The following is a 14,494-nucleotide window of genomic DNA, read 5'->3' on the forward strand; positions in this document are numbered from 1 at the left end:
TATATATATATATATAAAGTTAAACCTTATCTCTCACAAATCAGAAATGAATTGACCAGTCTCAATAGAAACTAATGATCGATCCTTTTTCACTGTCTTATCTGTTCACGATTGTTAATGAACGATACGAAGGTGGGTGCGCAAATCGTTTGATAAAGATTTTCTTATCCGTTGTCACGAGCAGTATTTTCAGTATCAATTTCCCTTCGCTGACAGATAGTCGATATCGATGCATGTGCCGTTCACGGAAAATATTGCCGTCAATACATTCCATAATAATAAAAACTAGTAAGTAAAAAAGCCAAAAAAGAGATAGAAATATTATTAGTGGCATTTCAACAACTAAAATAACAACAACGAACATTTCCTCATTTTTCACTGTGTGGTAATAGATCACCATTATCAAGCAATCGATAATAATCGCTTAATCTTTTTTTTTCTAAAATTAGAATCACAAAAAAGTATAGAGAGCTAAAGATTTATTTTTATTATTTACGGTTTTGAAAAAATTTATTATTTATCACTGCTAATTACAATAATTATTCATTCCTTGCAATCTTTAATTTTAACTTATATTTTTTTAATCACTTTATAGACTATCATTTACTTATCATGTATGCAATAAAAATGTATCTTTTCCATACATAAATTATTCAAGAAAAAGAATTTATTTACAGTACATACCGCATAAACAATTGCTTAGATGATAGCAAAAAAGACTACTGCAGAAAGATCAAAAAACGATCGAACTGATTTCGATTTCGACAGATTTGGACAGTTGTGGAAATATATTTTTACCTGACAATAATGAGGGAAGATATAATGAATGTATGATAAAAATGAAGTTCGCGTTTCTTGTCAAAGTGTAAGTGTAAAAATAAAGAGAAAATAATTCAATCGAGTGACACGTTTCCTTTCGATGTTAAAACCACACGCGTCGTTTTGAACGTCTTCAACTTGACGAAATGGTAAGAAATTATTATGTTATGTGCTTATTCTATTATATGTTATACTTGTTGATACATGTTATACTTGAGAAGTTATCGTTGCATTTTTTTTGTTACAATATAAAATGTTATTTTATATTGTATGTTTTTTAAATACTTATTTAATAAAAAAATATTTAATAAATATTTAAAAAATATTTTTTTTATATTTTGTACTGATTGAAGATATGTGAATTTCTTTTCGATGAACTTCTTCTTCATTTGTATGTATCATAATTTATGTATAAATTAATTAATATTCATGAGGGCAACTTAAACTTGAACTTCAACAATAATCATATTACAATAGCATTACGTAACATGTATTGGCTATTTTCAGATTTAAAACAGAAAAAAATCAATAATAATTCCGATAATCTAAGTTTGTTCCTTGAATGAGTAAAAACTCAAATTGAAGGACGCATCTAAAGTTTGATAAAAACAAACGATTATCAGTGCCCTTATCAACCAGTGCACTTATCACCACTCCTTTCTCACTTTAAACCGATATCTTCAGATTTCACATGGAAATTCTTGCTCGTTAAATTTCAAGCAATCTGTATACATGACGACATTTCTCGATACAATAAATATCATTTTAAAGCGGAAACAATAAAGCACTGTTAGCCAGTACTGCAAATAAAATTATTTAAGCCGTTAATAATTGTGACCTTAGTTCAAGGTGTAAATTCTTTTTGCATGTGTGTACCGACAATCATTAGCGCCTTCCTAGCTTAATCGACTTTAACTCTAGTCCCATGTCGTGCGTCCTTGCGATTCGTATCTAGGAAGTCTTCCGGAAGTCCGATAAAGAACAAAAATGTAATGTGGAATTGTTTGAATGGAATAACTCTTTCGTGCACGACGCAGGAAGGCACCGAATATTCGAGTCTGCTGGTGAGTGAGTTACGCGCAATCCGGTAATCAAAATTAATAGCAGGTGCGATCTCTTGTTATTATTAAATGAACGCTTGATTGTATAAATGTTTTCAAACAATAATTTAGTTCAGTTTTTCTTCTTACAATATGTTTTACGATACAAATACATTTTCTTACAATACATATACGTGACGTTTTCTCAAAAAAAATTGTTCTTCTGATATACAGTTTTATGGCAATTTTCAAGGGATTAATCAAGCTTCATGACGGTTGTCATCATGTTATCATACTCATTCTTATAAATAATTCTGCTACCGGTCGCTGGCGACGACGAAGTAGGACGGCCGCCGTATTTTATTTCCTCCAGCGGAATACCCAAGGCTAAAGCTATCCTGTCTCTCACGTAACCATAAGCACCTTGATTCTTGTGCTCCTCTTGCACCCACATGATCTGTATATATAGAAACGTAATTTGAAATAATCTTTTAATTGTCATTAACATTTTTGAAAAAAATTAAACATCTTTGAAAAAATAAGTGCTTGCTAACCATAAAATTCTTACAGAAATCTAATACTGGCCAATTTATTGTTAAAAGAGAGTAATTACATATTTTCAATATTAAAACTTAACACTAAACAATGCTTTTAATATTTAAAACTTAATTTAAAACTTTAATATTTAGCTTTAATATTAAAACTTGATAGCTTTTAATATTTAAAATATGTAATTATAATAATTACTATCTTTTAATATTAAATTGGCTTATACTGGCTTATAGCATTAGATTTCTATAGAATGAGAATTACAAGCTACATTTTTTTTTATAGTGTCTTAGATCAGTTATGCACGTTTAAACAAATTTATCAAATATGCTTGCACAAGCTGCTTGTGCAAATTTATTTAAATTTATTAAATTTAAATATGTCAGAAAATTGCACAGTTATTATACCTTGCACAAATGACTTTTCTGACACATACGTTCAAATAAATTTGCACAAGCAATTTGTGCAAATACCTATATTTGACAAATTTGTTTGAACGTGCGTGGTCTAACATTTGTTTTCCCGAAATTTTATATATAACACTGCTGAAAATATTCTCAATAAATTTTTTTAAGGAAAGTACCAATCGTAGAATAAAACTAAAAAATTAAAAAAAGCTAAGCAGACCTAAAGTCAGAGTTGACTGTAGGCCTGCAGCCGAGTTGCACATTTCGACCGATTTTGCTTATCATCGTCTCCATCTCCCTTTTGTTTCACAGCATTTAAACTGTATGTGAAGACATAAAACGTTCGAACTCAGAGATGATAGTCATAACTCATACAGGGCATTATAGGATTATAGGACTTGGAAACATTGCCTCACATTTATTGTTTATAAATTTTAACACACATGCACGCACGCACACACATACATACACACTTTTTAAATCTTTTTATTAGATTGTAAAATATTTAAAAAAAGAAAAATTTGTTTAATATTGACGATTTGAGAATTTCAGATCCATATGTGTAGTATAATTCTACTATTAAATATCAGTAAGTGTATTAGTCGAAAACTTCTCACTTCTGCTCGTGGATATTTTCTCATTTCTTCTATAAATAATTGATACGGAAAAGGACAGATCTGCTCGATTCGAATAATCGCTATTTTATCTTCTAATTGTTGTTCTTGTCGTTCAACGATTAAATCGTAGTACACTTTGCCGGTACAGAGCAATACTTTCTTTACATTTCTGGGCTTCACGGAAAGATCCGGTAGCATAGGCTTAAAGCTCGTATCCGGTCCCATTTCTTCGAAACTCGATACCGCCATCGGGTGACGCAGCAATGATTTAGGAGACATAATAACCTAAATACGACATGTATACGATAAATTAGATTTGAGATGTGTCATTATAACGGATAAACATAAAAATCAAAACAATTCATTATGTGCGACTTAGATGAGCTTTAAAAAAATTTGATTAAGATCATCTTACAAAATTCTTGATAATATAAATTCGATGAAATAATTGAAATATCCATAACTGCGCTCATGACATATGCGTAAAAATTGAAGGACTGGCAATACTTGGGAAACAATAATAATCGCAACTAGTTGTTGTTAATGTGGCTAGCTCTTGTGCTATCGCATTGTAATTTATGTCAGTAAAAACTAGACGATACCTACGTAATGTTAGGTATTCAGTCGACTCGCGTACGCGAACACGTTTCAAAGAATCTTGTCGTTCATTCTCACAATGAAATTTATATTTCGCGAATCGCGTAAAATGGTATGTATAATGTGCCACTAGACATAAAGAAAATTTTTAGATTCAATCTTATGAGCCAATATCTCTGAAAAAAAATATTACAAGCAAAAAGCATGAGGAAAATATTTAGTGATGGATTTTAGTGATTTTCTTCGTATTTTTAAAAATTATTGATTATTATTATTATATTACAGAATCAATTTGATCACACATTGACATGATTTTTTTATATAACATTATAAAGAAAACAGAATGTACTGCCTCAAATTCCTAATCAAGAATATATATTAGGTGTAGTAAAAAGAAATCCATTATTTTTGCATGAAATTGAATGGAAAAATAATGGATTTCTTTTTACTACACCTAATATTACCAAATCTGTGTTTTCTTATTATAGTTACAAATGTAGCTATAAATTTTATTTTAAAAAATTAATCGATGTTTATTTAAAAGTAAAATAGAGTAATGTGTCACTAAACATAAATTTTTGGATTCAATTTTAAGGGGCAATATTTCTAAAATACCGAGAAAAAAATATTACAAGCAAAAAGCAGGAAAATATTTAGTGACGGAAAATATTTAGTAAAAGTGCTTGGCGAATATTTTCGACGGTATTATCTCGTAACAATGGTGACGAGTATTCCGCGTAAATAAAGACTGAACTAACCAATGGTTTGCGAAACGGCATCAATATTTGTCGGCGTAGAAGATGAAAGAGACTAGCAGGTGTCGTGGGATTACAGACGATCCAATTTATCTCGAAAAGCTGTCTTGTCATGATTTGCTCGGCGGTTTCACCGATGAGAGCATCGGGCTCCGTTCCGGGCACGTGAATATACTCATCGTCGCATAGCTGAAGAAATCTCTCCAATCTCGCGGATGAATGTTCCGGTCCCTGGGCCTCCATACCGTGCGGCAATAATAATACCAATCCCATTTGCCTACCCCATTTGGCTTGTCCAGAACATATCAGGGAGTCTATTATGACCTGAAGATCAATTGAAGTCGCACGTATTTAGCATATATTTTTGTAAAAAAATATCGCGATTATTTTTTCGGAATAATGAATACGAAGATTGATGCTTCATTTAATTTTAACTTTAATTAAAAATTAATTAAGAGGAGAAAATTATCGAGACACTTAAAACAAAAATCAAAATTATAATAAAGTAAGAAAATTAAATTTCTGCTAAAGAAATCTGTAATCGTTGAAGTTACCTGACAGCCATTGGCAAAGTCGCCGAATTGTCCTTCCCAGATTGTCAGAGTATTATGATTGTACGATGAATATCCCACTTCGAAACCTTTTCTCGCCAAACATTCATAAGATATTAATTATTAAAGCTGCCATGAGTTATTCATTATTTATTAAATAAATCTCTAGTATCGTATAAATTTCGATATATGCCATCTATATTTTTTTATTAACTGTGTACTGAAAGAAAAGACTGAATATGGTATAGCATATTTTTAATTGGTTGTAGCAGCCAATTTTTTGTTGTATTAGCCTATCGAAATCTTATACTAACATTGCAGATAGACTAACGCAACCAACAATTGGCTGCTGCAACAAAAAATTAGCAGCCAATTAAAAATGCTATGCCATATTTTACCATCCAATTTGCTACAGCAGCCAATCTTTTCTTTCAGTGTAATACATTACTTGCGTGGAATATTTTTGATTTTCTAACATTATATCTCAATTTTCTTTGTTTTTTTTAATTTACAATTTAATAAGATTGATAATATTTTATCTTTTACATTTTTTTTTATTGATTTTATTTTATTATGAAACAATTTGTTCTAAATATAATAACGTGCTTAAAACGCGTTCATTTATTTAGACAAATTTATAAAGTTGGAGTGTCCTAAACATTCCATATGAGTAAGACCGGCCACAGGGTTCAAACAAATTTATCAAGTAGATAGCCAGATAACCAAGCGTGCATATTAGACAAACTAATATATTGTAGTGAGTTGTTGTGAAGTTGCGGCAATTTGCTGACATCGAAATCTTATGTACAAACTGAGCAATAAGTAGATATTACCAATTTATAAAATTTCAAGAGCAAACGTTGAGAATTAATAATGCATTATGTTAATAGCAAAATGACGACACGCAATGAGCAAGCATTTCATACAAAGTATCATACCGGTAACATAATGGCACGTATATTTTACATACTACAAGATACTATCAACTTGCTGTCATTACATTTAGTATTCACGTGAGGACAACAGACATTTCGCATAATGAAGAAGCATCTTGTCTCTAGTTTGTCAACATCTACTGCAATTATTGATAGTAATATGACGGCATTTTGAACTCATTTGGCTATAAAAACAAATATATGTGCTTTATATATGCTTGTGTTTTTTTGAACGAGCATGTGTATCAGAAAGTCATTTGTGCAAATCAAGATAACTGCAGTTTTTTGACACACACGTTCAAATAACTTTGCGCAAACAGCTTGCGCAAGCGTATTTAACAAATTTGCTTGAATGTGTGTGTAGCCGGTTTAATAATGGAGAGAGAGAGAGAGAGAGAGAGAGAGAGAGAGAGAGAGAGAGAGAGAGAGAGAGGGAGGGGTCTTGGCGCTAAATAAATAAAAGCACATATAATGTAGCACGTAGCCAACCATCTTTTTAACGAAACTGCTGTAATTTATGGCCGTTTCGAGTTACTGTTAAAAAATGTAAAAGTTTAACAATTCAACAATTCTAAGCTTGGAATAATTGTCTAGATTTGAGGTTGCGCATTTCATGGCATTAGCAATGAAATAAACGAATGAATTATCGATAAAACTAGATAAGATAGACGCGTAGTCGAAATAGATATAGTTATCAATACAATGACATAATAGTCGGTTAATAGCAAACTAATTTTCCTTACCACACACACCAAATTCTGATAGCGACGAATTCGAGACGGTGTATAGTGCTTGCCTCGGGAAAACATCGTGCAACATGTTCTTATATATCTTATCTCTGTTCTGATCGTGAATGATGTGCATCCGTTGAGTGAAGGTGCCACGCTCAACGTCTTGTCCGGACAATCTGACGGGGTGACCTTCCTTCAACAGGCTGAGGAAGGCCAGACACTCCCCCATCGCCCAGTCAACCTGCCGGGACTTCATCAGTTTCGTTCGCCTATCCATCATTCTCAATACCTATATGTTCGATAGGACAAATCCAAACCATAATACTAGTTTACAAAGATTTTATGCAAGATATAAAAATAGAATAATTTTCACTACTGTTTCTAGAATAATTTTCGACGCTGATTCCGAATCTATTATTGAAATATGTATTTCCATCAAGTTCGATTTTTAAAACATAAGAAAAGACATTTTTTTCCACATAATGAAGTTTTATTAAAATTAGAACACAAATCAGAAGCATTAAACATTTAATTTTTTCTTTTTTAATATGATTTTGAATTTTCGTCTTCTAATATCCCTGATAATGTTTCTTAACTGTCTTATCATCAAATTCTAGTGGAAACTTCATCTTGCTTATTATTCTAAATTATTTAACATAAATTATTTGAAAAAAGTGCATATCTTAAAAATTAACATGTTAGATCTTAAAATTAATAATATGCTATTTTATTCTCTAAATTAATAGATAATCACTGATATCAGTGCCACTAGTAATCAGTGAATGAAATATGAGATTCTTAACTTAGCTAATCTTTATTATGTGATGTAACTAATCTTGTTTTAGTGCATAAATTCAATGAATATAGTACTAAAAGATTGAAATTAACGTGTAACTATACTATTAGTTAGTAATACTGAAACATTCTTCCTTTTTAGTTGAATTTCACTGATTATCCAGTGCCAAGTATAGTCACTGTGGATAATTAGTGACTATCCATTGATTCAAAGAGTAAAATTTTAAACCGATGGAATTGTTTTAACGACAGATTTGAAATCAACGCTCCAAAACACATTTTAAAAAATTGTTTCTTTTTTTTGCGCTAAAAATTATTTAAAATTTGTAAACTAGTGTAATCAATCTGAAACTTGTTCGGTTCTTCTTGTTCCTTAGATAATTGCCCAGCAAACGAGAATGGATTGAAATGAATTGAAATGGATTCAGATTTTCAGAAATATTGATTCACGAATGTTAAAATGAATATTTTTCAATTCTGAATGCATTTTTATTTATTTATAGGAATTGCATAGAGCATCTCTCTATGCCTTTCAATCTAAAAATAATATTAGCTCTTTCTCTGCACAATTGTGAATACTGTTCAATTCAAAATTTTGAATAGGAAATGCAGTTTTTCAATTCAATTATATCCAATTAAATCTAATTGAATCCAAATAAAAGTATTCACTATTTAAAATATGCATTCGGATAGAAAAAATTTTTAATCCATTTTAATCCATTCTCGTTTGCTGGATGATAAACTTTATGAAAATTCGAAAATTCATAGAATCATTCATGAGTACTAAGATAAATTAAACTTGTCAATCAAATTAAGAATTTCTATGTAAGACAGAATAAAAATTAATCCATTTCCATGATACAATTCGTATAACTTGTAGCTAACTTGAGCATGACATTCAATGTCCTTTGGAGAAGTAGATATAGCAATGCATATCGTTTTGATGGTCGCGATGTCGATGCCAGTTGGCGGAATTTTTTTTCTTGGAGATTGATTCGAGAAGAATTCAATCCAGGGCACATCGTGCCAGTCGTTCATTTGTATCGAGTTGATCGTCTGCGCTTTCTTGAATTCCTCTTCGCAATGACTCATGTACTTTTCTATTTCCTACGCACAAAAAACAATTGCACGTGCATATGCATAACAGCAGGATTAAATGACAGGATTTAAAGTAGTTTTAAATTATTATCTTCCTCAACCTCCTTTGCGAAAGCTTCTGTTATTACACCCTCTTTAAGTAGTTTGTTGGAGTATATAGATAAAACATTAGGATGATTTCTTATTCGCTTGTACATGAGTGGTTGAGTTAACATTGGCTCATCCATCTCGTTGTGCCCGTTTCTTCGGTATCCAACGATGTCTATTACCACATCGTTATGAAAAGTAGCTCTGATGATAAATTAGTAAGTCTCCTTTATTAATTCTTCTAATTATTTAATGCACTTATAATATGTTCTTATTTTATTGTGAATAATTTTCAGCTTTTTTACTGAAGGAACTAATTATTTGCATAATTTAGATATAATTTCTCCTCGCAAACAAATTTTTTGAAAAGAATTTTTAAAAATGTTATTTATTTATAATTTTCATCGCAAAATATGTTATCTTAAATAAATTAATATATAACAACATTAATTTATTTAGCATTTATACTATAATAAGCTTCTATTCTTTAAATAAAACAAACACTGAAATTAAACAATTAAAAGATAACAGGAAATAACAGCTAAAATAAAATCTTTTAAAGTAATACACTAAAGATTGAAAATAGCATTGTAATTTACCGATATTCGCTGGCCACTTTACTGCAGTAAGTGACTAAATCAGGATCATCAGCATGTATATGAAAAATAGGAGCGTTAATAACACGTGCGACATCTGTGCAATGCTCACTAGATCGTGAATATCTTGGATCAGTTGTAAAACCAATCTAGAATTATTAACATACATTTAAAACAAATTATTCTCATTTGCACTTTACACTTTATAATTATTTAAAGGTGTTTAATATTTAGCATCTAATAATTTAATATTAACAAAAATAAACGCATACGAAAAGTATATTTATATTAATTAATATACCCAAGACTGATTTTACTTAAATATTAACTTTGATTTTAATTTATCTTGATGTGAATTCTTTTTTAAAAAAAGCTTTTAGGTAATTAAATTTTAATTAAAGTCTACTCAGTTAATTAATTTTAAAAAATTCGGAAAACATTGTCAAAGAGAAATTGTTATCCCTACTTGATTGTTAATTACGATGTGCATGACGCCACCCGTTGTGTACTCTGGTAAATTGGTGAGATGTATTGTTTCGTAAACGACACCTTGGCCGGAAAAAGCGGCATCACCGTGAACCAATATAGCCATTGTTTTTACGCCGTCTAAAAGAATCTTATTTTTAGGATTTATTTAAAGGAAGTCTATTACCGTCTATTAGGAAATGACACATCTTCGATACGTACGTTTAGAGTCACCTTTCTCGACTTGTTCGGCACGAACACGACCAACTATAACCGGATCGATTGCTTCCAAATGCGAAGAATTTGCCATTATGACGATAGTCATTTTCTTCTTGATTCTACAAAAGTCGCAATAAATCAAATATAATAAATGTTTAGACTCTCTACATTCCTTTGCAACTTGGAAGTTTAGACATGTTCGCATATTAGAACCGATTTTGCATTGCATGGTTTTTTGCACCTTTCTAGTAACTTCTCTGAGTACGTCCCGAGATGATACTTCACGTCACCAGAACCGAATCCTTCCAGAGCGATCGGGTTGAACTGAGTGAACAATTGCCTCATCGGTTTCAAGCAAATATTCGCCAAAGTATTTAGTCGACCACGATGCGCCATACCAATAACTACAGTTTCGACTCCTGGTGAATAGGATAAAATAAAAATAAAACAAAAGATACCATTAATGGAACATACCGTTAATGAAAACTCAGAAATCGCTTTGAAACTTTACTTAAATTAACACCCGTGTGATTCAAGAATTAATTTATTCACCTTTTAACGCTGAAGTTTCCATACATTCCGCTATTGATGGTATGAACGATTCGCAACCTTCTAACCCGAATCTCTTCTCCGTTCCGTATTTTCTTCTTAAAAACCTTTCGAAACTTACGGCCCTCATGATATTCATCCAGATCCACTTCCGGTGCTCCTCAGGCAACTCCCAGGCGCCCGGTGTCTCAAACTTTTCTCTCAACCAATCTAACTAATAAATGATATACGCATGAATGATATTCTACATATTTCTACGTATTTTATGAAAATTGCTTTAAAACCTATACCTCCTTTAAATAAACATAAAAAAATTCCTAGATTAATTAAAGTCTTCATAAATGCACAATTCGCTTTTCATACTTTTCATGGCGCGCAGTGATTCTTTTTTTAAAATCAGTTTTAATAAACATCTTTCTATTTCTTTTTTGCTGACTATCTTTATATTAATTACTAAGCTAAAGTCTGTCTTCAAATAGATATTTCATCTACAGCCTATAATCAGTATAAAATAGTTTTGTGTAATCTAATCTATCAACAAACATTTACACGATAAGCTGAAGATATCACATTCAAGTGCAATTTCAAAAATACTATACAGGATATAAATTATCATTATACAAATACTATCTATATACACGGAACAATTTTGCTGAAGTATTTAAAAATTTAACTAGATATAATACACACAAATTTAAAAATAACTTTATTGGACTGTCAAAATAATTAAATAGAACACTCAAACTGATTGCTAAAATATCAAAATTTTTGCAACATTGTTCATCATGCTAGGATTTCTCTCGCATAATTATTTTAATAATTCAAGAAAATTATTTTCGAATCTGTACCTATCTAAATTTTAGATACAAAACCGTTCCTTTCATATAATAATAAAGCGTGAATATTTGTGTAAAATATTTCTCTTAATTAAGATCATGTCGTACATACCACATTGAGATCATGAATGTACGTGTATTCGAGACCTAGATGGCCGCAATAAATCTTGTTGAGTCTCATCAGTATCTCCCGCAGTGATAAGCTCTTCTTGTCGCCCCCAATAACGGTCAAGGATGCGAGAGGGAATTCTCTACTCATATCCGCTTCCGTCATTCCCTTGAGATGCTGCCGTACTACGATCGCGGGCGCCAAGTTTGCGGTATTCTGCAGCTTCGCTGACTCCGAATTCTGTATACCTAATGGATCGATGTCAGCTATCAAGTGACCACGTGCCTTTAAACAAAAGGAATAAACATGGATATATGAAGATGCAAGAAAGTGCAAGAATTTCACACAAGAAATAAGTACTTGATAAGCTCGAATCGTAGCAATAACATCGAGTGCTCCGATTAAATATTGATCTCCTTGCATCTGACTATCCGATTTTCCCCGAATGGACTCTTTCAGAAAAAATGATCCTGTTAAACATTTATCCGAAAAAATAAACATGATTAGTTCTACTTCTAATTGATTCACAAAATGCATTTATAATTATTATGGATATAATATAATATAAATTGTTATTATATTAATTTATTTTCTTTCATAATCATACATATAATAATACGAAATAATTATAAAATCATTATGCTTTCTAAATTTTTATGATTGTCATTTATCATATAAATTATAATTATCAATATTGCGATTTTAATCCCTTGATTGAGAGCAATTTACTAGCAATACATTGGTCAGACATATGTTAGGCCAAAATTGTACCAATAAATTACGCTTTAGGGTCACTATCAATCTAAGGAAACGACTATAATATGGCATTTATCAAAACTTACTTTTATCTGCTGTTAAGTTCGATGTCATAAACTTGGACGAACTGACGCGCATTGGACTGGAATTGGAAGGAGAGTCCTTAGGACTTTCCGCATAGATCAATTTAAAATACGAGTCCCACGAGGAACTTACGGATTTTCGATTTTTGATCCATGCTTTGTATATATGATCCAAGTACTGATTATTGATCATGTTAAGCATATTATCCTTCCTATTGTCATTGTCGTCTTGTTTGCAGCGTGCCAGGACATTTTTGTAAAATTGTTTGGTAATTGATCTACATTTAGAATTTTTCCAGCTGGAGTAAAGATACTGTACAAATTGTCGGTGTAACCACAATAAGGATTGTGCTTTTCGATAATATTGCATTTTTGTATGTTATATGCATAACCCCATTTGTCGCCGCGGCACATACGAGTGCTAAAATAGACGAGAAATAATGAAAATGTCGAATAACCGAGAAATTTTGAAAATTCTATCTCACAATCCGATTGAGCAAACGGATACTTGTATGCACAATATTATTATACGTTATGTCATCGTGTGATTTCGATTTCTACATCAAGGTTGTGACTAAATTCACGATTGATCTTCGTTTTGGATAAAAACTCAGAGCGAGACTTGAAACGAATTTCACGTTTTTATTGCTTAGAAAATTTATTCCTTAAAAGTATCTCATATATAAATTGCATTTTTATTTTCCTTCAAATTATTTTTAAAAATATATTATTTTAAAACACAAAAAATATTTAATTATATCAAGACGATTAATTTGATGATACGCTACAATTTAATGTAATTTAATAAATTAAAATAAATTAAATTAATAATATTCGTAATTCAATAAAATTATTTAACATTTCATTTTATTAATTTAAAAGCATTTAATACTGACTGTTAATTTTAAATTAAACAAAATAATGTATTATGTATAATTTAGCAAAATTAAGTATTTGATTAATATTTAAATTTATTACGTATCTAAAAATTTCACAAAATATTCCATTTCGACATCGTTCAGATTGAACAACAAAAAATTTAACTTGCTCAAATTTAATTCGCAACTATATCTAAATTATAAGCTATATACGCTTTCAATTACAGGGTGCGACAGCCTCAGCACTTAGCGATCACAGAGTTGTAGAGATTAATTCTGGAAACGATTCACAAGAAAAATATTTTATTAGCAATCGCATCATATCGCATAAGGTATTTCTTATTTTCTATATCTTATGAAACTTAAAATTTTTAATATTAAAAAAATTCAGTTTGTAACACAAGTAAACATCAGTTGTATTTAGCTGATATCTCGAAATGGCTACCATCATTCTTGTATTTCAACTCTCGTTAAAAATATAAGCGATATCAATCGTATTTATCTGATCTGTTTACAGTATACGATATGGAACTTCATTCCAAAGAATTTCTTCGAGCAATTTCGGCGAGTGGCGAATTTTTATTTTCTACTCATGACGATAATCACAGTTTTTATACCCTCGTCAATTTCGCCGTTAACCAGTGCCTTGCCTCTGTCGTTTGTCATTTTAGTGACAGCGTGTAAACAAGGATATGAAGATTATCTACGCTACAAAATAGACAAACGAGATAATCGGAGATCAGTCAGTGTCATCCGTAACAAGTGTAGACAGGTTCGTCACGCGCGATGCCTACGCTAATTATAATGCCCTAACTTAAAAATTTCATTAATTTTGACGCTTATAGTAATGAAACAAACAAAATATAAGTTTATAATATTTCTATATTTACTGTAATAAAATTTTTAATGTATATCCGGGAAGAAATGTTTTATATGTAATTATATAAAATTATATAAAATTATACATATAATAATTTTATATATAATTATATATATATGTATAAAATATGTCCATTTATATA

At 30.7% G+C, this 14,494-nt stretch overlaps 1 protein-coding gene and 1 pseudogene across 1 annotated transcript in view; one reads left to right on the forward strand and one right to left on the reverse strand.

Moving 5' to 3' along the window:
- Positions 1-2,115: 2,115 nt before the first annotated feature.
- On the reverse strand, positions 2,116-3,681 carry LOC108694224 (annotated as a pseudogene).
- A 414-nt stretch (positions 3,682-4,095) lies between these two features.
- LOC108694256 (probable phospholipid-transporting ATPase IF) overlaps positions 4,096-14,494 on the forward strand; it is an 18,255-nt gene continuing 7,856 nt past the window's right edge. Inside the window, exons 1-3 of the mRNA XM_018203627.1 lie at positions 4,096-4,141; positions 13,700-13,804; positions 13,990-14,244. Coding sequence (XP_018059116.1) covers positions 4,109-4,141; positions 13,700-13,804; positions 13,990-14,244 — 393 coding nt within the window. The 5' untranslated portion in view covers positions 4,096-4,108. The remainder of the gene's footprint in view (positions 4,142-13,699; positions 13,805-13,989; positions 14,245-14,494) is intronic.

This window comes from Atta colombica, unplaced genomic scaffold (assembly GCF_001594045.1).
Source record: "Atta colombica isolate Treedump-2 unplaced genomic scaffold, Acol1.0 scaffold12, whole genome shotgun sequence".
NCBI classification, from domain to species: Eukaryota; Metazoa; Arthropoda; class Insecta; order Hymenoptera; family Formicidae; genus Atta; species Atta colombica.